The sequence below is a fragment of the Petaurus breviceps genome, unplaced genomic scaffold, assembly GCF_028583685.1.
Source record: "Petaurus breviceps papuanus isolate PSGF00001 unplaced genomic scaffold, PetGlider_PUasm1.0 567, whole genome shotgun sequence".
Classification (NCBI taxonomy): domain Eukaryota; kingdom Metazoa; phylum Chordata; class Mammalia; order Diprotodontia; family Petauridae; genus Petaurus; species Petaurus breviceps.
The window spans coordinates 4,888,160-4,912,977 of NW_027186383.1; the positions used below are offsets into that span (position 1 = coordinate 4,888,160).

At 43.5% G+C, this 24,818-nt stretch overlaps 1 protein-coding gene across 8 annotated transcripts in view; it reads left to right on the forward strand.

Moving 5' to 3' along the window:
• Window positions 1-24,818, forward strand: part of AGAP1 (ArfGAP with GTPase domain, ankyrin repeat and PH domain 1) — a 702,732-nt gene that overhangs the window by 453,467 nt on the left and 224,447 nt on the right. For all 8 annotated transcript variants that reach the window (XM_069103139.1, XM_069103141.1, XM_069103140.1 and 5 more), the window contains one exon: window positions 23,034-23,138. In XM_069103139.1, coding sequence (XP_068959240.1) covers window positions 23,034-23,138 — 105 coding nt within the window. The remainder of the gene's footprint in view (window positions 1-23,033; window positions 23,139-24,818) is intronic.

Here is a 24,818-nt window from a genome sequence, read left to right on the forward strand (position 1 = left end):
AGATAGATAGATAGATAGATAGATAGATAGATAGATAGATAGATAGATAGATAGATAGATAGATAGAAAAAATAGACAGACAGATAGGCAAACAGAAAAATAGACTAGATAGATGGATAGATAGGTAGGTAAGTAGGTAGGTAGATAGGTAGATTAGGTAGGTAAGTAGGTGGACAGACAGACAGACAGACAGATATAGATACATGCACACACACTTTTATGTATGTATGTGACTTTTCCTGATAGAAGATCAGCTCCATGATGGCAGGACCTTTTTTCATTTTTGTCTTTGCCTAGCACCTGACACAGTGCCCAACACATAGTAGGTACTTGACACATATATTTTGGTTGGTTAGTCTTTCTCCTGTACATGAATAAGGCCCATAAAATTTTAATGCAAGAGCTAAAAGGCACCTTGGTAGCCACCTAGTTCAGGCTCCACTTTGAAATGGTCTTTTTAAAAAATCTTTTGTCATTCTTAAATTAATAATTACATACATAAGGAAAATATTTTTTAAAAGATTATATATGAAAACATGCATCTCCATCACTCCCAGTGTGTCTTCATTTTCACTTTTGTTTTAAACCACCTACAAAATTCTGGCCCTTAGTCCCAAAGCAGTTCTTCCCAATGTCCTGCTCTGGCCACACATTTAAGTGCATTAAGCTTAAAATCATGGGATCTTCATAATCACAATACCTAGCATTGATCCAATCAATGAATCAATGGTTCTTAAGCACCTGCTGTGTGCCAGGCAGATAAGCTAGGGATACAAAAAGGGACACTGTCTAATGGGGGAGGCAAGGTGCAGACAGCTGGGTATGCTCAAGGTCTGTGGAGGATAAGTAGGAAACAATTATGAAAAGGAAGGTGCTGGAATGAAGAGGGATTGGGGAAGGCTTCCTGTAGAAGGTGGAATTTGAGTTGGGACTTAAAGAAAACTGAGGGGGCAAATAGGTGCTAAGGAGGGAGAGTGTTCTGGGAGTGAGGGCCGGCTAGAGAAAAGGCCTGGAATGGAGAGATGGAACGTCTTTAAGGTTTGCTAAGTAAGCATTGTATAGAGATTTCATTTTATCCTCCCAAGGACCCTGGAAGAGAGGTGCTATTATTATCCCCATTTGACAGATGAGAAAACTGAGACATACAAGTTAAATAACTGGCCCAGGGTAACACAACTAATAATAATAGGAGTCTGAAGCATGATTTTAACTCAGATCTTCCTGACTCTGGAAGGGACTTCAGAGGTGATCTCATCCAATCTCCTCATTTGAAAGAAGGAAACTTCCTTAACCAATGTCACTCAGGTCATAAGCTAAATCTGAACACAGAAGCTTTGATTATAAATTTAGCACTTTTCTGCTACTTTTAATGTAAATTCCTATGGGAATGAACATGGGAATATTTGTCCTGAACAGGTGAAGACTAGGGAGAAAAGGGGGGTATCAGGCATCTGCCCTCAAGCAGCCAGAGGCAGGGATGTAGAGGAGGCCCAGGAGGGCACTGGACCGGAGAGGTGGACTCGGACTTTAGGGCAGCAGAGAGGTCCTACTTGTGTGACTTGTCCAGAAGCATGATGAGCTCCCTGGGGACCACACAGTATTCCCATCAGTAACGGTAGCAAAGCAAAATCTGAATCCTCATTGACATTCTTCAGGTCTACACCACTGAGCAGATGTGCCTGGGTGATGTCCAGCATGGCAGGAGGACTCCATGTTCTTCAGGGCAAAGAATATGGTCATAGAGCAGAGGAACATGGCTTTTGAGATGAAAGGAGCCTCAGAGGCCTTGGAGTTCAACCTGCTTATTTTTTGCAAATAAGCAAACTGAGACCCAGAAATATAAAGAGACTTGCCCAAGGTCACATAGTAAGCCTCCCAGGTAAAACTTGAACCCAGGTCCTCTGACTCCCTTAGAAGCTAGTGGTGGCTCAGAGCATTTTCTTTTCCTGACTCAGACTGGGGGAGTCAGTTATGCACTCTGCTTGCATAGTATTCCCTATTAAAGGATTCATTATTAGTTTTGCAGGTTTGTAAGACATTTTCCCCAAGAAATTGTCAATTACAAATTCAATTCTTTCTCTTTCCAAGAACTTACTTGGAAAATAACTTGATAGCGATGGCAGTTGCCATCAACAAGTGTTTATGAGGTTCCTGGAACATGCTCAGTGATTTTGTCAGACGGACAAAAGCCAAGAGAGTCCTCCCTGGAGGAGTCGCCACTCATTCATCGCGCTTTCCTATGGCTGCAGAAAGGAAGCTGACCTTGAGCATGCACCCTTCAGAGACGATCGTTTTTATTTGTCTGGGAGAAAAAAAATGGAGATCCCTATTTGATGCTGAATTCTTGGGTTGCCATTCAGGATTCTGTTAGAAACTTTGCAAGGCAGAGCTTTCAGCAGGGAGAGCATGTGGTTTCCTTTTTCAAAGTCTTCCATCCATCAAACATATTTATTGCAAAGCTCAGAACACTTTTGAATGATTGATCAGGCGCATTTCAGTCAAGAGAAGCCCCCTTTATCTTTTCTAAAGCAAAGTAATGGGAGCCGAAATCTTTAGGCCCATTGGCGATTCATAGACTGAGCACGTTAACGCTGTATCTGATGGAAATTGTCCAGGTTGTTGTATCATGTACAAAGACTCAATCAGCACTGGAATTTAGAAAATAAATATCTTTGCCTAAAGTGTTTATGGGCAAGAGATAGCAAAGTGTAATGAATCTGAACTATTTTCCTGTGATTTATGATTTCTGCCCCCACTTATGTTACCACTAGAGTCTTTCGGTGTCCTTTCCCTTAGAAACTGTGATGAGCTCATGCAATATGGAAGACGGCCGACATCTCCCCATGCCCGAGTTGCTCTTGAAGACATGGAAAAAAGGATTACTTTTGTTAAAATGCCCAAGTAAAGAAGTCTGACATGCCAGAGAATGGGGATCATCCAAGTTGTAGGGACCCAGGATCCTCTAGTAATTGACAAATAATGCCCCTCATAAATACTGCCAGGCTTTTCAATTAGTTTCCAGCTCAAATTCGGGATACAAAATGATGACCTGTCAACTGACAATGAATGGCAAAAATTAATAAATTGTCTTCTAAATAGTATGGACACTTAAGAAAAATTGGGCAGGCAATTTGGCGCAGCGGGAAGCGGGGGGGGACCTTTTGTACTGTTGCCGTGCCACTAATGTTGTCTCGGTCTTTATTAATGGCGCTTGGCCGCCGCTGACAGCTTTGTTGCTACTGGCAACTTTCTTCATTAAAATTAAAGCCAGCGTCAAATCCCATTAGCTGTACTCTGGGCACCTTGTTTCTGTGAGTGTGTGTGAGTGTGTGTGTGTGTGTGTGATATAAAATGAACACCTCACCCATGTGAAGTTCTAGAAGCGGTGGAGATGTGGTAAGTTGCTTATAGATCCCAGATTCCATGTTCTGAACTCATTTGAGAGTCCTCCCATTCACTTCTGCAGTGCATGCCATTGCCACAAGTCTGGTCTCTGTGTTCCCATCCCTTTCCAAAGAAGAAAACAGTTTAACGGGGGAGAAGGGGGGAGAAATCAGGGCTCTTTTGAGCTCCACTGGCTTTTGGAAAAGAATAACGAATTAACTTTATTATATTGTAGTTTTGTGCTTTTATTCCTCAGCTCTTAGAAAAGAGATTGATGATGGTCAGAGTCTCCTAGTTCTCGAGCTGGAAGTGCCCGCAGAGCATCCCATTTCTCACCCTGTTTTCTGGTCAATGTGACTTGGCACTGTGGTGACAAGGAGCTTGGCAGGCTTTGCTGTTTTCCCAAGTGCCGTGACAGTTTTCCCCAAATGGATTTTTTTTCTTCTTGGACACAGTTCAACTTTTTAAAAAATATATATCTTTGGTGGGCAAGTTCTGGATTCTGGATGGAAAATGCTGTCATTCAGGGTAGGATGTGTAAGGTGGTAACTATGTTTGCTTTTGTCATGGCCCTACTAAATACCTTGGCCTTGAGTGGACCTTTGAGAAAAAAAAAGTTCAGTCTCTTTTCACCTCTGTTTGATAAATGGATCAATGTCTTGGAATATAGATGTCTCTTGAATAATATAACCAGACTTGAAGTTACTCATTCATTTATAAGGGGTTGGATAAGATGACCTTCAAGGTTCCCATCTGACCCTTTTTTTTTTTTTTTGCTTTGAGTTGCATGATTCTGTTCCCAGGATTCCCCACCCTTGAGCTTATTTCATCTTGAATGGTGACCAGATGCTGAGTTTTTTGAGGTTATCATGGCCTTTTGGTTACAAAGTACTAACATGTCATTGTGAAATGAAAAGTCAGAGCAGAATTTTTGAGGTATATTTCTGTAGATTATGTGATTATTGATAACTGAGCCATGATTTTTTTTTCTATTTTTCCTTTTACCAATGAATCACTTCTGAGGGAGTAAGACCTAAAAACCCATTGATGATGGTATCAAGGTGTATGATTTAATTCCTTCTTAAATGGGGAGGGGGGATACCCCCCTGAAAGGAATGAGCTGGTTTGACAATGCCATAGGTATAATGTTGGAACTTTTCTTCTGTTTTGATGCCTAAAAAGTTATTTGTTCCCATAGGACAGAAACATTCCTTCTTTTTCAGTTCTTATTTCTAATTTTTGTGCAATTGTAAAGACCACTTGAAATTTTACATCACTCACCATTATTTACTATTTTTAAATTTCATTAATTTATTCTTTTAAAAATAATGAATTGTCATGTTTTGACCCAACAATCCCAACAAGCATCCAAAGAAAGCCCATGACAAAGGACAATCCTTAAAAAGCTGCCATTTTATCAGTTGTCAACAAAAATCAAGGATGTCTTTGCATCTTAAAAGTGTGATTCTAACATTGCTCATTGTGTTTCACCAAAGGTTTGTTGCTTTTCTTTGTGGGTGACATTCCTTATACTACTCATTTCCACCATGGCCAGTGAATCATCCTTTGTTGGATGATTCCAACACCAAACATTTAAGTAAACTGCAAAACGAGTTGGATTGCAAAGTCCTCTCCAGGTTAACACTGAGCTAACAGTGTATGTAATATTCCAAGCCCCTCACCCCTCTTTAAAAGAAGGGATATGCTGGAATAGGAGCAAAGTCCAGTTCTAACGTTTGTGGCATAGTAGAGAAGTGGATCTCAGTGAAAGCTGAGAAATTCTGACTTCGAATCCCTTCTCCAGCACTTACTTGAAATGTGGCCTTGGTGAGTCATGGTCTCAGTTTCCTGATCTAGATGGTAGAGATGGTCTGTTAGGTCTTCTCTGGCCCAAAGTCTGGTCTGTGATGTTGGTGTGTGTTCTTTGAGACCAAGATGAGTCATTGAGGTTAATATGTGCCTGGCGTCCTTCTAGTGGTAGATTGGTTTATAATGGTTTAATTACATGTTTTTTTTAATTGAAACTAGCTTCACTGAAAAATAGTACTAAAAATTAAAAATAAGTGATTTGGTCATGTGAAATATAGGGAATTTTTTTTCTATTCTTGTCAAAAGCCATCATCTTTTTCAATTAAAATAAAAACAAATCCCAACAGACTCCTGAAATGAAAGTGGACTGTTTGTGGCTGTGCTTGGATTTTTTTCATACATATCCAGATTTGCTCCAATGTAGCTGAAATGAGTTAACGTCCATTGGCAAGATTGTAAACCCACAATAATAAAAACATAGAGGCCACTCTGCCATCAAGCTCTGTTATCTCACCCCCTATTTGAGCCCAACCCAGAGACGATTGTTCCTTGATGACTGAAGCTTCTAATATGTTACAGGAAATGGGGCATGAAATACAATGCTTTGTACCAAGTGTAGACCTAAGTGATTCTTCTATTGAAACAACAGAGCCATTTTTAACGTGCTGACACGATATTTGCCATGTCCCTTCGTTAAATTGTTGTGATTAGCCATCAGCTTGGATAGCTTTACCACGGTAGTACTTTTTGTTTTTTAAATGTGACAGCTCAGACTATTTTGGTGATGCCCCGTCATCATCGCCTATAGCATGGGTGTAACCAGTTGAGAGTTTGGTGACACTTTTCAGTGTTCCTACTTTGGTATGTTGTTTCTTTGTGGGATTCCATTTTTCAATCCTCTTTTCTGATTTTTAGTATTATCTAGAGGTACTTGTTCAATTTTAATACAAAAAAAAGCAGCATAACCTTACAGATTAGTGTCAGTCAAGAAGGATGCATTAAGCACCTACTATGTGCCCTTCACTCTGCTAAACAGTGGAGACATAAAGAAAAGAAAAAAATACTGTCCCTCTTCTCAAGAAGTTTACATTCCAGTCATGGAGACAATATTCAAACAACCTGCCACATATTAGATAGTCAAAAAATGCTTGTTGAGTTAATTGTCACAAACACACAGAATGAGAGAGAGAGAAAGAGAGACAGAGAGAGAGACAGAGAGACAGAGAATATGCTGCAAGGTAATCCCAGTAGCAATTGGCAGGAGCATGGGGCAGGGTGGGGAACTGGGAAAGATCTTATGTAGAAGATGAGATTTGAACTGAGTCTTGAAGGAAGCCACAGAAACCAAGAGGCAGACATGAGGAGGAGAATATCATAGTACTGAGGTAATAGGGAGCCACTAGGGTTTATGGAGCATCGGGCTGACATGGTAAGAACAGTACTTTAGGAAAATCCTTCTGGAAGGTGAATAGAGAGTGGATTATTGTGGAGATGGTCTGGGGCATAGGAGACCACCCAGAAGGGTGCTCCAGTAGTACAAGTGCGAGGTGAGGTGAGCCAGTCCTAGGATGATGGCTGTGAGAGTGGACAAAATATATACAGTGGATGTTGCAAATGCAGAAATTGGGTTTCACAGCAGATTTTATATGTGGGGTTGTGCTAGTGAAGAGTTGAGGGCAGGATAATTGTGGTGCCTCCAAAGTAACTGGGGAGTTGGGAAGAGACGATGAAGTGGAAGGAGATGCCTAGGAGACGTCCCTTTTGTGATGTTCAAATGGCCAGGGCTGGGTATGAAGACTGGGTAATCATCTGCATAGAAATGATCATTGACTCTATGGCAATTAATGAAATCACCAAGTGAGAGTGTTTATAGGAAGAAGAGGAGAGGTCCAGGACAGAGCACATAGAGATATCCATGATTCCTGAGCATGACCTGACGAGGATCTCCTGAAGAGGACCGAGGCAGGGTGCAGCAGGTGGGAGCAGCATCTGGAGGGGACAGAGGATCCAAGAGGAGACAGCGATTGACAGCGTCAAGGGCTGAAGAAAGGCCCAGAAGAAGGAGGAGTGAGGACAGAGCTTCGCTTGAGATGAGATGCTGATGACTTTGGAGTGAGGAGTTTCAGTTGAATGATGAGACTAAAAGCAAAATTGTCAAGAGATCAGGAGAGAGTAGAAGAAATGGATGCACCAAGGCTAGACAACTTTCTTTAGGAATTTAGGCAAGAAGGGGAGAAGAGATGTCGGGTGAGGCAGAGCAGATCCAGTGAGCTGTGGGTGGAGGGGTGACTTGTTTTAGGATGAGGGCAACACTGGCATTTTGTAGGCATCATGGAAGGAGCCTAGATTGAGACATTTTATGGGAAGGAGATCCCTCCAGACAATCTGACCTCAATGATCTGAGCCTTCTAGCTGTGACATGGAGCATGCCAGTGACCCACAGAGTCCTGAGTCCTAGCATTTATGTTAAAAACCTACTGTGCGCCAGGCACTAGGGATGATAGCAAAAAAAAAAAAAAAGGTGGTTCTGCTGGAATATGGAAATTCCCCATAGTGTTGGGGAAGGCGGCTGTTTAACTGTTGCCAGGTACATCTGACTCTTCATGACCCCATCTGGGGTTTTCTTAGCAGAGATACTGGAGTGGTTTGCCATTTCCTGCTCCAGCTCATTTTATAGATGAGGAAACTGAGGCAAATGGTTAAGTGACTTGTGTAGTATCATAGAACTAAGACGTGTCTGAGACTGAATTTGAACTCAGGTCTTCCTGACTCCGATCCCAGCATTCTGTTCACTGAACCACCTAGCCACCCCATAGTGGAAAGTGAACTGAGTTTGAAATCCTGGTTCTAGGTTCACTTCCTAGAGCTGCTTCTCATGAGTTGAGGGACTTTCCCTCTTTGTATCCTCAGTTTCCATAGCTGTGACTTAAGACAGGGGCTGGACTTGGGTATCCCTCAGGTTGCTTTTATCTGTAGACCCTGGGAACCTTTTAGGAATTCTATATCAGAAAAGGTTAATGAAATGATCGCTTATTTGGAGGGAAACACATTTACTTCTATGGATTTTTAACTGCCTTGATCTCTGTTCTGTAAGGTAGTTAGGGTGTGTGTGTGTGTGTGTGTGTGTGTGTGTGTGTGTGTGTGTGTGTGTGTGTGTGTGTGTGAAGGAGCCTTGAATGCCACTTCCTACACCTCCATGTTGTAAAATCTTGGACAAGTGACCAATCCTTCAGTGTCCTTACCTGCTAAATGAGTGCTGGGGGTGTGGGTTCCCCAAAGTAGCCTAGTTCTTCCTTCATAGGGCTTTTATGAAGATTCCATGAAAAACTGGCCAGAAAGTGCTTCCCAATCCCTCAGAGTGCTCTAGAAATACTCAGTTCTGTGACCTCCCAATGCAATGTTCCTTCCCCGTTCTGTAGGTTGCAAATTGCCACTTAGCCAACTCTCTAAATAGTGGTGATTATTAAATTAATATACCTGGTATCAAGAAATGTAATATTCATCTTTACCTTGTGATGTGCTTGGGATCTGAGCATTTCCCTGATTGTCTCTTCCAGAGCTGTGGGGGCGGGCACGGTGCTGGAGAGGAAAAGAAAAGCTCTCAAGGTAGTTTAAAACATTTGTTTTTCATGATGGCACATCTCTGTCCTCACGTTATCACCACCAGTAAATCCAACCACCTCGTTTTCATTATGAGGATACTGAGGCACAGAAGGTTGAAGGGACATGTCCAGAGTCACACAGCCAGTAAATGAAAAACAGGCCGCCCCCTGTTGGTCGATTGCCCCCTTCTCAGGGATGTCATAGAGGGGGTTCTTGGTCAAGTCGGCCCTAGACAAGCAGGGTAGGCTCATAGGTTACTTCCATTTCTGAGTGTGAAATATGATAGAAAGTTCAGCATGGACTTGGGGAAAGGCCATTGGATTTGCCCATGAAGAGCTTGATTGGTTACCATGGAGAGAGCAATTTTAGAGAAGTCAGAGAAGGAGAGTGCAGGGAGCTGGGCACGTACATGTGGACCCATGGTGAATCCTTGTTCTGCAATTTAGAGTCCTGGAGCATTGCCCGGGAGCAAGAGGGACCAGGATGGGTCACAGGCAGGATTTGAACCTGCATCTCGCCGACTCCAGGACCAATTCTCTATCCACAGCATTGTCTTTCTGCCTGTCTATTTCTCTGTCTATCTGTCTGTCTATATTTATGCACATATATTCATATGTATAATTGTAAGTAGCTATTGAATTGAAAGTATTTGCCTTTTAAATTGGAATAGATCAGTGGCTTAATTTTAACTCATATTTTGTCCTTTTTATCTTATATTTGATTTTAACTACATTTGTGTTAAGATTTCCTATCAGATTGTTAATTAATTCCACATCCTGCTCTAAATGATAAAAAAGCAGCAGTCTTTTTTTTTCTTTCTTTTTTTCCCCTTTGCACACAAGGGAAACGATCAGAGAAGTCACCGTTCTGTGGCATGGATGCCATCGTCCTCATTACTCAGCTCTGGTTGGAAGTGGCCAGTTCCTGCCAGACAGAGTCATTATTCTAGGGCCTCTCCACCTGCCCAATTGGAAGGAGTTCTGGCTGGCCTTGTGCTTCCTATCAAACAGGGACAAAGGCCATCTTCCCAGGGCCCTGCTCACCCCACAAGGGACTACCTGTGGGTGAAATGCTGGTCACATTTCTATAAGTGGAAAGCCATCTTTTACTGTGTGTGGTTATTTCTACTTGAGTTTGGGCTCACTTATTTAGTTAACTGAGACGTGCACTCTCACACACACTCACATAGGCACATACACATTCACACTCGTAGACACACCCAGAGCCCAACATATATGAACATATTTATGCATATCTTCTCTCCTTATTCTGACATTCAAATCTATAGGCATTAATTAAATGCCTACAATGTATTAGGCACCATACTATGATCATATGCTTTTGTTAAAAACAATTCCATACCTCAAGGAGCTTCTGTTCTTTCTGGAACAGACACCACATTCCTTAACTGCTAATGTTGTGGTAGAGGAAGAAAGAAGTCTAAGTTCAAAGTCATCAGACCAGGGCTCATACCCTGCATCCACTGCTTCCTAGCTGGGTAATCTTGGGCCACTCCCTTCATCTCTTTGGGCCTCAGTTTCCTGAAATGTCAAATGACAGTTGACCTTTGATGTTACTTCTAGCTGTCAGTCAATCAACAAGCATTTATTATCTGTTGTGCGCCACGAGTCGTGACAGAATGTGGCAGTCATACTTCTCAGGGGCTTAAAAGATCAGTTTTGTGTGTCCTAGATCCCCAAGGCAGGCAGCCAGCTGACGTCTAGAGACCCCTTCACAAAATCGTGTTTGTAAAGGCATATGATAAAAGGGAATCACAAAGGAAATCAATTATATTAAAAGCTATCAGAATATTAAAATAAAAAAGGAAGGTGGTGGGCCCCTCGACTAGAGGACATGAATCATTGCGTCACCTTCAGTGTTTCTAATGAAACTGAAAATAAATGCTTGGTGAATTTCTAATTGTTATTTCCATTTTAAGGGTGTATTTTTTGAGTTTTTTTCCTTAATTATTCACTTTCTTTTCTCCTTTATAATTAAAAACAGTTTTACATGAGTTGCTGGTTTTGTCCATTCATGCCATTCCTCCTGGGGGCTGGAATTGGAGTGTTGAGGTCCCTTCCCACTCTTGTTTGATTCCATGACTTAACTATCCTAATATGCCTTTAACCCTTAAAGTCAGTGATTAATTTTTGCCTTTGCACCCCCTGTACCAGGCATACTCTTAGTAAATTCTGGCTGATTGTTTGGTTGAGAACAGGATGGATTGACTAGCATCCATGGCTTTGCAAATATGTTAAATTATAGCTACAGTCCAGGATTTTTTTGTTGAAGACTGAGTCTTCTGCTGTTCTTGTAGTGGTTTGATAATAGGTTCCTTCTCTTGCCTGATTGTTGAATCACACATGTGGGTCACACTCAAAGGGCTTCTCTATAGCAATTCAGGAGGGTCCCTCCCTGCGTCTGTGGCCACTCTCTGGCCACCAGGTGCCTTTGCTCCTCGTCCTCCCCTTGTCCGGTGGCCAGCCTAATTCACAGGACGTTGCCCGCCCCCGAGTGGTCACGCAGCCTGTGAGCAGAACCCATTTCCGGGCCACTGTGAAGTTTTTCTTGGTTTTGTTTTTAATTGTTGGCCCTAGGGAGGTATGGAAAGGCCTGAGAGTGCAGGCAGCCAGCAGAGAAAGTGATTGAGCGTCTTTGCACGACTGCGCCGCCTCTGGAAGTCCCTGGGTGACGGTCAATATCAAGGAGCATCCAACCCCAATGTCACTGTCCGGCCATTAAGTGTAGATATTGTCATCTCCGGTGCTGAGCAGCTCGTGACAGGAGGGGACAGGGGGAAAGGAAAGAAAAACGAGGCCATCAAGAGATAATATTAACTAGAAAAATCAAGAAGGGCTCTGTCAGCCCTGGCAGAAAAAGAATAATTCTTCCTCCTCTCCCACCCCCTGTTTTTGTTAGTTTCTAGGACAGATCAGCTCTCTGGTCTGTTCTGGTCTGGTTTGGTTTTTAAGATAGACTTTCTTTGATAGAAACTGATCTGAGTCCTGAGTTGGCAGAGCCAGCTCCACTTAGCCCAAAGTGGTCAGCCCTTCCAGCCTGAAATGTTGCCCATGTTTCTGTCCTTGCAGGCATAATCCTGCCGGGTGCCCGAGCCCACACCAAACTTGTCTCGCCCTTGTCCCGTCTCGTCCTGTGATCAGTGATTGCCGTGTTAAATTAGATTCTCTGTCCGTCATTATTAAAATGTGAAGTGTGCCAAGCACAAAGGATACATTTCAGGGCAGTTAGCTGAATAATTCCGCTCTTTATTATCCCAAATTACTGCTGGGCTCTGGAGAGGTGAGCAGTTTAGCCAATTATTGGCATTTGAGCTGGATTTGCGGGTGATTAGCTCCTGGTCGAAGCCAGGCCTGGCGAGGGGCTTTGAAGCTGGGGCCTGTGTGATTTTCACAGCGGTGAGGTAGGAATAGACGGGACTAATGACAGGAAGGTCGCGTGGGTGAGGTGACCTGTGGGGGGGGGGTGGCGGGTTTAGCAAATAGGGGAGCCACAATAACAAGTGTGTCACTCACCCCACCGTGCATAATCACGCTTTATGGGATTGTGGGAGACGCTGACAGCTCAATTAGAACCTCGCCCTTTGTACCGGAGCTGAGGCAGAATGACAGAAAAGGAGGGGGCCACAGGGGAACTGGTTAAAGATCCAGGGCCGGGAGCCTCATCCCTGCCCCCCAAACCCTGCTCCATCTCTACACAAAACAAGCTCCCCCCACCACAAAAATACTATTTGTGAAATAATAGCTTGTCCAAAGGAGGAGGAGGACGGCAGATACCTCTGTAAAAAAAAAAAAAAAAGAAAAGAAAAGAAAATCTCTGTTAAGTTGTCTTACTGGTGTTTCTATGGAAACGCTTCAAACTGCAGAGAAAGTTAAAATCTGTTTTAGAGATAATAGGGCACTCTGTCCCCTGTCTCTGCCAAATATCCTGACTCCCTTCCACCAAAAAAAAAAAAAAAAAAAAAGCAAAGAAAGTCTCTGACCCCGGGCCCAGTCTCTGGGCGTGATTTTACCTGAGATTTTTTAAATAAAAGCAAAGGTAAAGAAAGAGGATCAGGCTAGGTTCTCAGTGACTAATAATGTTTATCTTCCTGACTCCATTTCTCCTGAAACAGAAAACGCCGCCTCCGTCTGTTAATCACCCGCCTGTTTGGACTGCAGCATGTCCAAGCGAATGATGTCTGTCATAGCACTCTGACACATCTCACGCTAAACCCCACTCTCCAGAACTCATTGAGCCTGGTGGTCTGAATGACGTTGAATCTGGTGCCCAGACCAGCAAGCAAGTCAGGTGATGGAGGTAGAAAGGCCTGCTTCACAACCTGCTTCGGAGGCACGCTAAGGTCCTTAGTCCCAAGTGGGCCAGGGAACTTTGACTCTGGGCTGTAGATCAGGTGCCCATCGATGCTGGCACAGGGCTTCTTTATTGGGAGTTCCCTAGATTGTTGGGAGGAAAGAACAGCCACTCTGATAGATGGAGATGGCAGTGTTGGGCATTGCAGGAACAGTGGTGGATAGATTGTGAGGTTTTAGAGACAGTCCATCAGCTGTGTGATCCTGAGGAAGTCACTCACACATTAATGATGATAACAGTAGAGCCTGGAGGGCAGGACATCCCCATCACCAAACCCAGTTATCACATGTTGCCCCACACTTTGGCCGATACAGTGGGCAGTGTTGTTCCATGTCTCTGCAGAGGATCTACTCAATTCAACTCAAGCCAACAAACAGTTATTAGAGACCTACTAAATCCAAAGCACTTTGCCTGGGACTTCTCATCGTCCTAGGGGCAGCATGTTTCAGTGGAAAGAACAATGGCAAATGGGATGTGATGTGCAAGGCAGAGCAAGCAGACTGGTGGACCTGTGTCATTGGGTATGTGCTAGGAATGATAGGTGGTGAGCATGCAAAGGTCAAGCTGCATAGAGGGCAGAATGCCTCAAATTTTGTTTCATCCTAGAAGCAATAGGGAGCCATTGGGGGTTTTTGAGCAGGGGAGTAACATTGACAATGGGTATTAGGACTGTCACTTTGACATCATTATGAAGGATAGACTGGAAAAAGCAGGCAAAGAGGCAAATTAGGAGTGTCTTCTCATCTGCAGATCATAGGGAAGCTCACAGAGAATCTTGTTTGTAAAGCCAGATTCCTGAGTGTGGACTGGAATTGTACAGCCTCTCTTTAGAATTAGCTTTCTGATCTCATTCTGTTCTGAGTCAGATGAGGACAGCCCAGAACCCTGAGCTTGCAAAGAGTGTTGCCTCAACCCCCTCCAGCCACCAGAGCTGCTTCTAGCCTAGCTCTGCAGCCATCCATCATGGAGGGGAGGAATCACTGTCGATAGGGGGCCCGCCTCCCTCAGTACCACCAGCTGCTATAAATGGGAATCCTAGGAGCCCCAAGAGTGAAAGCACCTCCCAGACTGCCAGCCCTGCCCGCCATCATCCAGGGAAGGAATCCTGGGGGGAAAGGGCTGGAGTCCCCAGTCACAATCAGTCACCATTTACTGAGGGCTTGCTGTGTAGAGGCCACACTGCTTTCCGTAGGGTCTCCCTGGGGGAGAGAGGAAGGGGCAGCTGTGCCTGACAAGGGAGACCCCCAGCCTCTTTGCTCATGATCTCACCTCAGACCCTGATGCAGACAGCCCAGAACACAGCAAACCAAGAACCCTGAAGACAGTGACATTGAGGGAGAGGCATCAGCTGGCTGTTTGGCCATTCTTCCTGAGCATCTTGGCACATCTTCATCTGACTTGGAGCTACAACCTTCTCTGTGTGTTGTCTCCCCATTTGAATGTCAGCTGCTTGAGGGTAGAGACTGTGACTTTTCTTTTCATATTCCCAGCCTTAGCACAGTACTTTGTACATAGTAATCACTTAATAAATGTTTTATTCATTAATCCATTCATTCATTCTCCTTTATATTTTGCCCTGACTTTATCTTCTGAATTAAGAGCAAAATATGGAATGTAGAGAGAGGGAGAGAGGTCCAGGCTTAGCCGTGTGAGATCATAGACTGAAAGCTGGAATGAACATCCTAGCCCACTCTCCTCATTTTACAGATGAGGAAACTGAGGCCAGAGACTTGCCTGGGGTGACAGAAGTAAGAGAGCTTAGATCTGAACCCAGCTCCTGGGACTCCATGCTCAGCCCTCATCCGACTCCCTGTGAAATGTGGGGGACGCAGGGAGGCCAGTGTTCTGTACAGCAGAGCAGCGCTCCTGTGATGAATGCTGTAATGAGATCATTGACCAGAAATGCTAAGAGTGCTTTTTCATGGGTGATGGCTCTGAAAATACATAAATATGTGTACAGGATATATTTTATGTATATAGAAGATGTGAAAATATATGATTATTCAGAACCACAAATTACATACAAATATTTATCATGTGAGAATCAAATGTATGTATTTAATTATACATATATTAAAATATAATTGATGCGTGCATTAATGCATATTTTGTTAACATGCCACAAGGAATTCCTAGCTTTAACTAGAAGACAACATATTGTTCATCATGGAGATTGCTGATGAGGTAGTTGAACCAGAAATGCTAAGGGAACTTTTGTATGGATGATAGCTCTTAAAGAAGTTGGACCATATGTGTTTGCATGTGTATGTATTTCTATATATGTATATATTACCATGTAATTATGTGTGTGTATGTTCAACAAAGATTTCTTTAGTCTCTATTTTGTAATAGGTACCATACTAGGCAAAAGAGATAAAAAGACAAAAATAAAAACAGCCCCTGCCTTCAAAGAGCTTACATTCTACTGGAACTCCCCAATATTATATATTATTATATATATAATAATATAAATATATTATTTATATATATAAATATAAACATATATTTATATATATAATATAAATATATAAATATATATATAAATATATAAATATATATTTATATTATTTATATAAATAATATATAAATATATTATTTAATATAATAAATATATAAATAATAAATATATAAATAGAAAACATATGCAAAGCAAACCCAAAGGGGTGGGGGTAGTGGCAATCTGGAAAGACCTCGTGGAGGCAATGACTCCAGAGCTAATCCTCAGCCCACTAACTTTTGTGCTTTTAGCCTTTAGGGCCAAGCTTGATCATTTTAATTGCATAAAAATTGGTTTCACTTGTTTCCTTACATTTGTATCATAAAAGTCATAGATAGTATTTATCTAGTGCTGTAAGTTTGTACGAAGGTCTTCTGTTGTCTCTTTTGGTGTCAGTTGTTACAGTTACCATGTTGTTCATGTTCACGTTCCTGGTTCTGATTTCCTCCCTTTGCGTCTGTTCTTGTAAATCACCCAGGCTTCTCTATAGTTATCATACCCTCCATTTCTGTGACATTCTGTTACATTCATTTTCAAACATCATTCACTGGCTATTTGGACATTAGCATTTATGGAAAATTCTGTGGACCCGGGGCATTTAAAATGAAACCAAAAGAGCAATATGGCTACACATGGAGAAATAAAGCCAAGACGATCTGCATTAGTGCTCAAATGAGATGTTAGTGATCTCGGTATCAGGGCTTAACAAACCCAGTTTTGAACCACCAGACCCATAGATATGATAGTTTGGGATGGATACCTGGATCGGACACAGACTTATCTAGCCCAGCCTCATGGTATGAATTTTCTTAATGGAATAAGGTACAGAGAGACAGACTTTTATACAGTGGATAATCCCCTCTAACACTAATCATCATGGCTATCTGTGTGATTTTGGGGAAGTCTCTGAGCCTCAGTTTCCTCATCTGTAAAATGACGGGTTGGACTAGAAACCTCTGAGGTCCCTCCTGGATCTAAAACTGCAAATCCCCCTGGGATTTTATGGAGCATTTTATCCCTTTTCAGAGAAAAATGCTTTGTTTTATTAACTACTCATTAGCTCATGTCACACTCATGAGATTCCCATGCAAGAAGGTAGGACTTTAAAGCAGGCAAACTTCTGTTACTATCCTGAAACAATTTTCCACTTCAGGTTGACAATGAGGAGGCCATCGGCCCAACATCCATCGCATCTCACTGATAAATCCCACCGAACCACAGCCCTGGCCCTGGCCCTGTGCTATAACATGCCCCCGTGGCATTCAGGAGGCACAGGCACAGATGGGAATTGTTGCTTGTTTGTCAGGCGTATTGTAGAAAGTCAGATCTTTGAACCCACGGGCTCTGTAGAACAGAGGACCCCACCACTCCCTTGACCAGCAGCCCCTCCTTTCATGTGCCGTGGCCTCCCGCACAGGAGCCTTGTCATTAGCCATCGCGACGGGCATCATAATGACCTGGAGGCCGCTCCTGAGAGAGGGGCCCTCACCCACCTCACGGGGTGCCTCAGAACTCCACCGCACAAGCTGATTGGCTCAGTTAAGGCCCCCCAATCTCGAACAGCAAATGCAATCAATAAATCTTTGTTGGTAAATAATTGCTATCGAACAGAGTTTTAATATAAATTTATGAGCGGTGTTTTATCACAGCTTGGGGCTACAGCAAGTCACTGAGTGATGGATTTCAGATATCACTTACATTCATTACATTAACTTTGTAAGTTATTTAAAGCTTGTACACTTCTCATCGCTTTTGGCTTGCTGTGACCTCCTGGGACTAGACAGAGGATCGACATGACTAACAAAGGCTTTGCCACAGACTGACGCACCAACTTTTAGGGGAACGGTGGGAAGAATTCCTGTAACAAAAAAGCAAGATGTGCGTGCGCAGAGGCCGAGGGTTTGAGCGGTAGCTCATGAAACTCACTGGCATCCCTGAACCGCAATTAAGCGATTAAAGGGCTGATAGCCAGTAATTAGATCAGCATCCCCAGTTTGGGGAATGTGGTTGGTTTTGTTCTGTGTCCTGACCTTCCATTTCATCAGCACAGGGAATTACCATTCTCTTATATACAACAAATGTATTGAGCTCCTACCATGCTCTTTGTGGTAGGGATACAGAGATCTTCAAAAAGAGACAGCAGCTATCCTCAAGGAACTTCCATTCCACTGGAGGGAAGGACACAGAACAAAACCATAAGTTAGGACCAAACAAATGGTAAATAATTGGGGGGGGGTTCTTTTCCCTGTAAAATGATGGGGTTGGACCAGATGCCTCTGAGCCCCCCCTGGCTTTTGATCTGTGAATCCCATTTAGATTTTCTGGAGCATTTTATCCTTTTTTCAGAGATAAGTATTCTGCTTTATTAATAACCATTCTTCCTAGGAGGATCAGCAGAGCCTTTTGTAGTGGTGACATTTAAATTCTAAGAGGTGAGGAAAGGGAGCAGGCCTGGAATTCCCAGTGTGGAAACTCCCTCTGTTGATGCTGATTGCTCTTTCCTCTGCTGACTTGGACAGATTTCCGAGGTATAGAGTGATCTAGTGATTTATCCAGAATCACCCAGAATGTATGTGTCAGAGGCAGGGCTTGAACCCAGTGCAGTCAGTCAATAAGGATTTATTGAGTACTTATTCTGAGGATGCCAGAAAAAGGAGCTTACCTCCTAATGGGGAAACAACATGTAATTAAGTAGACACAGCAATGCCAGTCTGCTGTCCGTTCATATAAAAAGAATGAATTTTAAGTTCCCACCCCCTGCCCAAATTTAACGATGGAAAATCACTGCAAGAATAAAGCAATATTTTACAAGTAGGTGCTGTCCATCTTTAGGGTGAAATCCATGTGAAGACATGGCAGATCATTCAGCTGAAATCTGAGCATTTAGCCACTAAAATGCAGCTGGAAAAAACCTGGGGAGGAAGAATTTTGTTGAGCTCAGTGTGCAAACACAGCCAAGGATAAGCAGTGCTGTTGCCTTAGGTATTGACTGTCGGGCTCACTTCTGGTTTGCTTCCTTGGAATATAGCTATACTACAGTTGAGATAACAAGATGGTAAGCTCTTGTACAAGGTGCAAAGACCTGTCCATGTTCTTTGCTCTTTTTTATAATCTGTGAAGCTTTCCAAGTAGATCTGATGGATTCCAAGGGTATCTAACCATCGGTGGGCCAATGATCTGCTTGGCCCTGGGGAGCCCTTTTCAAAAGCAAGACGGGCTAAGTCTCCTGACTCCACGTCCAGTGTTCTGTTCACTGCACTTCAACATACAGTGAATTGCTTCTTCTTCTTCTTACAGAGACAGCTTTCTTGACCTCTTCCCATACCTCCTTCCAGTAGCTAGTGCCTCCCATCCAAAATTGCTTTCTATATATTTTATGTGGGCTTTATATTACTTGTATGTGTGCGTATGCTTCCCCTTGTAGAATGTAAGCTACTTCAAGATTTTGTTTTGTATACACATATACATACATATGTATATACGCACAGACATATGTGTGTGTATGTATGTGTGGTTTACATTTCAGCTGTGCCTTTGTATCCATAGAACCAAACATATGCGCTCGATAAATGTTTATGTATTGATTAATTAAATTTATGAGCCTATGTACTCTTACCATTTTTCTCTCACTATCCCCAGAACCTAACAGGGTGACTGACACATAATAGGTACTTAATAAATGCTCTCTGATTATTGTTTGAATAACTCAATCCACGAGCCCAAGACCTGTTTTTATTTCTGTCTCTATATTCCCAGTGCTTGCAACATATGGTAGGCACTCAGGAAATCCTTTTACTATTGATTCCATCAGCAGGCATTTCTTAATCATTTTGTATGTTTCAGGCACAAGAGAAGTGCCAGCCATATAAAGAAAAGGTGAAAACATCCCCTATACTGAAGGAGCTCACATTTTAATGGGGGACCCAGCTTGTGCCTACAGAGACAAGCAGAAAGTAGATCGAAGGCATAATAATTGGGTTTTGCCCTGGGTTCTTAATTCAGGTCAGCATGTGGTACACGATTTGGACATTGTAATCATGGCTTGCCTTGAATAATCAGCCGTCTGTAATTGTTATGAGACAGTCAGTTTTGCATTTTATCACTGATAAATTATTTTTTTTTTCTGTCTGCCATAACAAGTCCAGAACGGCTTAATCCTCCAAATGGCCATGGGGGTCAGAGTTTCACATCCTTGCCTAATTTTCATATGTTCGTTCTTCCCCACCCCTCATCTTTATTTATTTAAATGAATATCTTTATAGCCTCCTTTGAAGGAGGGATAATGATAACTGTGGGATTTGTCTGTGAATGCAACTGCATGGTCACTAAAGGAGCCCTGAGCGTCCATCTGGCCCAAGGCCCTGGGGTTTGAGTTGAGGATTAAGGCTTATTTTGGTGGGGAGGGACAGAGCTTTCGAAGGCGATGGAGCAGCTCTAATCTCTCAGGAGCACGATATCAACCCTTGGCCCTGGCTTATGTTGGAACTCCATCTGAAGTGGAGGATGGAAAAATGTAAGGCCAGACTAGCATGTGCGCCAAGGATGCTTCTGCTAAGTGTGAGCCCAGAAACCTCCCAAGTCCGATTGGGCAGAAGGACTTGGATATTGTAACCACCTGTCCCTCACTCTGGTGACCCAACTGGGTTACACGGGTACCAGCCATTCAGGCAGTCTTCTTGAATTCATGATGAGATAACCCATTCAGGAAGGCTTCCTTCCGTTTGTCAGTCATAATAGCAGATTATGTCGAGATACATTCTCTGGCCATGGCAAATTTGAAGTCTTCAATTCACAAATCGGGTGTGTGCCCCATGTGTGGTGAGACATGCATAGCCTATATATCTTTTAACTAATATGGTTAATACCATGGCATTATTTGTATATCGGTTGTTTCTAACTCTGCCTTCATTTCCCTGGGAATCAATGTTTTCACTTGTGAGTAGAGGCTTAGGCTAACCCAAAGGAGTCTAACTTCTATCATCATGATGATGACAAACTTGACAAACATCAACAGATTTAAAATTTGCCCACACGATGGCCAGATGATGAGGATAACCCATGGATTTCTTCTTTTGTTTTGTATACACATATACATGTATATGTATATACGCACAGACGTATGTGTGTGTATGTATGTGTGGTTTACATTTAGCAGTCTCTTTCTTTTCCCCATGACCAAACAGAAATGTGACATGGTGGGAATGAGGAGAAGACTCTTATACTATGAATAAATGACACAAACAAGGAAAATTAAGTCAGACTGAATAAAGTCTATGATTACATAGGCCTGCATCATTATACATACAGGCTGTTGGTGCTTTGGACCCGCAGTTTGCACCTGGAAAGATGTGAAGGTGGAGAGACTTAGGAGCTGTCTCCAGTTATTCGGGGGCTTTGAAGCTGAGAGGGAGGGGGGCTCCAGCCTTTGATTATTTCCTCTCATTTCTATCTCTGGCCCATCTGCTTTTGCACAGAGTATTCCCCTTGTCTGGAATGCCATTCCTCTGAGAGCTGCCTCATAGACTCTTTAGCACCCTTCAAAGCTCAGCCCATTCCTACCTCCTGGGGTCTGCCCTGATATCCACTCTCTCCCCGACCCCAAATGTTCATTCTCTGCCATTTGGCATAGATTTTATATTCACTTTTGTATATATTACTCCTCGCACCCCAATAGAATATACGCTCCCCAAAAGCAGGACCCTTTTTATATCCCCAGTTCTTAGCACCATGACTGGCATGGACACATTGCAGCCTCGTCTGATTTGCTGATTGATTGTCGAGAGATAGAAGGACGAGGCAGGATACGGAGAATTAGCTGTTTGGAAGCTTGCACGTTTGCAGGTTGGTTATTTGTAACTTGGAGTTCCCGTCTTCTGGTCACTTTTCTGTGGGAGCTGCCATCTTGGAATGGTACAGTTGCTGTTCTCCATTAAGATGAGCACAGAACAGAGAGAGGCCCGCCTACGGATCAGACAGGGAAGGTTCTGAGAACTGAGCCCTGATTTCTACCAGATTGGATGTGGACTGTGCACTCCTCCATATTAATGGAAGTCTTATATTTTCTTGATAAGAAAGAGGTTATATTAGAATAAATGCTCATCAGAATCACTTAAATGATTGCATTAAGCCTGTCATCACATATAGAGGATAATTGGCTCCAAATTTGGCATGCATTTCAAGAAATGATAAAGTGGTTTAGCTTCAGAATAGGCTCCAATTTGTTGCTGGGGCCAGTTGGAGTTTTTTTCTTTTTTTAAATTCCTAATCTTATAAATTGACATGGTGCTTTAGAGCACTAAGTGTAAAATGAGAGAGACCTGAATTTCAAATGCCATTTGCAACTTAACAGAAGAATACATTTGCACAGGATGGATATTCTGATATCTCATCAGTTAAACTTAGATCCTTTAAAAAAAAAAAAGATAATTTCCTTAATGATCACTTTCAAATTATTGGTCTTCCACATATAATTGACTGAATAATTTATTGAGAATGTGTGATGTGACATGCATAGCATATATCTCTTTTAAATAACATGGTTAACACTACAGCATTGTACTAGTAATAATAACTCCTGGTCTTATGAATGAATAAAGCATTTGTTGAGCACTTACTGTGTGCGCAGCCCTGCATTAAGGTCTGGGGAGAGGAGGAGAGAAGGCAGATGGGCCCTGGACTCATGGAGTTCACATCTAACGGGAGGAACAGCGTGCAGGGCAGGATTCAGCTGCCAGAGTGAGATGGGGCCATCACAGGCTCAGGCCTCTGCACTGACAGAGCCCTGGGTTTATCGACTGTTGAACCACTTGACAGGACTTTGGGGGCCTTATGTCTATGGCAGCGTGTGGCGATGTAGATTTGAATAAATAAATACAAAGTTGAACTGGGGAGAGGAAAATGACATATACTAGCAGCTAGAAGGTTTGGAAAAGCCTTGTGTAGAAGTGGGGATAATAATACCAACAGCAAACATATATGTGTGTATATGGGGGGGGGGTGTGTATGTGTGTGCGTGTGCGGCACCATAAGGTTTGCAAAAGCACTGTGGAAATGTTACCTCATCTGACCATCAAACTGCCTCTGGGAGGTCAATGTCGTTATTGTCCCCATTTAGCAGATGAGGGAACAGAGGCCGGCAGCAGTGATGTGAGTTGCCCAGCATCACCCATCCAGAAAATGTCCGAGGCTGGATCTAACTTGGGTTTCCCTGATGCCGAGCCGCTGGCTCTGGGACGGTCCAAACATGATTCTGACCAGTCTGTAAATATGCTGAAAGGTGACCAAAGACGTTTGAAGAGCTTCTCTGCAGCCAGCAGTCTTCTCTTTGTGGGAGGCCTCCTGTCTCACTTCCCTTCCTGCTCTCTTTCAGGGCGTGCTGTTAAAGCGAAGCGGCAAGTCGTTGAATAAAGAATGGAAGAAGAAATATGTCACTCTGTGTGACAACGGTGTCCTGACCTATCACCCCAGCTTACACGTGAGTGTCGAGGCCCCACAGCATTTATGTGGGTAGCAGTGAAAGTCCTGTCCTGCAGATAAGCCATCCCGGGGGCCTAGGGCCACATCGTCCTCTGGTTCTGTGATTTGTAAATAACTGATCTCCATCCATGCTGTAGAAAACAAAGCTGCCTGCTTCAGAAGACCCATATTTCTTCAGTCTCTACTTTTTCAAAACGAATTGCTATTGCTAGTTTTCATTTTGATGTTACTTTAGCCTTCCCTCTCCTGCCCCCAGAAAATCACCCCTTATAACAAAGAAGAAGGAAGGAAAGGAGGGAGGGAGGAAGGAAGGGAGGGAGGGAGGGAGGGAGGGAGGGAGGAAGGAAGGAAGGAAGGAAGGAAGGAAGGAAGGAAGGAAGGAAGGAAGGAAGGAAGGAAGGATGGATGGATGGATTCAGCCAAGTACAGCAGCATATCAGAAAATTTCCAACAATTTGCAGTACTCCATACCCATAGTTGCCGTTGCCCACCTTTATTTCAAACCACCACACTGGGGACAACAGCAGCTTGTGAAGGAGGAGGGCAGAACTTGATGACAGTTTTCCTCATGAGTCATAGGACCCATAGCACAGCCCTTCTCTGTCATTCATTCTCTGTGAGACTATTAACGGCCTTCTGGGCTTCAGTTTCATCATCTGTAAAGTGAAAGGTTAGAGTGGACATTCAGGATTCCATTGAACTGTAAATTTGCGGTCCAGCCCTGAACCTCCCCAGGCCTTGTTTCTTCCTCTCTAAAAGGAGGGGGCTGGGGCCTGAACCCTTCCAGCTCTAAATCTGGGATCCCCTAGTTCTTTCCGGCAGTCCCAATGATGTTCTCATAGACCCGCCCTCCACCATCCATGCCCCTCTGCCCCCCCCCCCCCCCCCCCCGACGCCCGGGGCTGTTTTTCCCCCCCCCACAAACCCCCCCCCCCCCCCCCCCCCCCCCCCCCCCCACTTCCCAGAAGCCCTGGGTCTGTTCTACCCCACCTACAAATCTCCTCGGGTCTACACTCTCTAAAAACAGTAAAAGCACAATCCCCTTCTGAGTGGGTGGCTTCCTTTTGCTTTCATATCCTCACCGAGTGCTCAATCTCCAGAACTTCCTCTAGGGGTGCATCCCCACCAGCCCTCTTCTCAGACTGATCTTCCCATGGTTCCCCCATGTGGCCCTTCCTCAGAGCCCAGCTTTCTCGAGCCTCCCAGAGCAGCGATGTCCCCTCTGTCCCTTCTCCTCCTGCCTCTCTGACCAGTCCCCCATCTCCTGGGGAGTCATCCAACTCAACAACGTCACAGGTCCTTTGGAGGATTTCAGTATTCCTCATCCCAGTGCCTAATTATAGGCAACCCACAGGCTTTGCCCTTGCCTTGTCTTCTGTCTCATCCACTCCCAGGGCTTTGGTTATTACTCTATGCTGATCCCTCAGAATTATATTTCTAGGCCCCCCCCCGTTTCTGCTTAGAGTCAGTCCCTGATTTCCATTTTCCTGCTAATAACAATGTAGCAGAACCAGAGATATGGAAAAATTATCACTGGGAAGAGTGGATAGGCTTGTTCATGTTCCCATGGAGCACCTGTTATAGGGAGACACAGGAACTCTCCAGTCAGCAGCTGTGTGGAATTTCCTGGAAGGTAGTGAGCTTCCTGTCACTAGAGATGTCCACAAATACCTGTTGT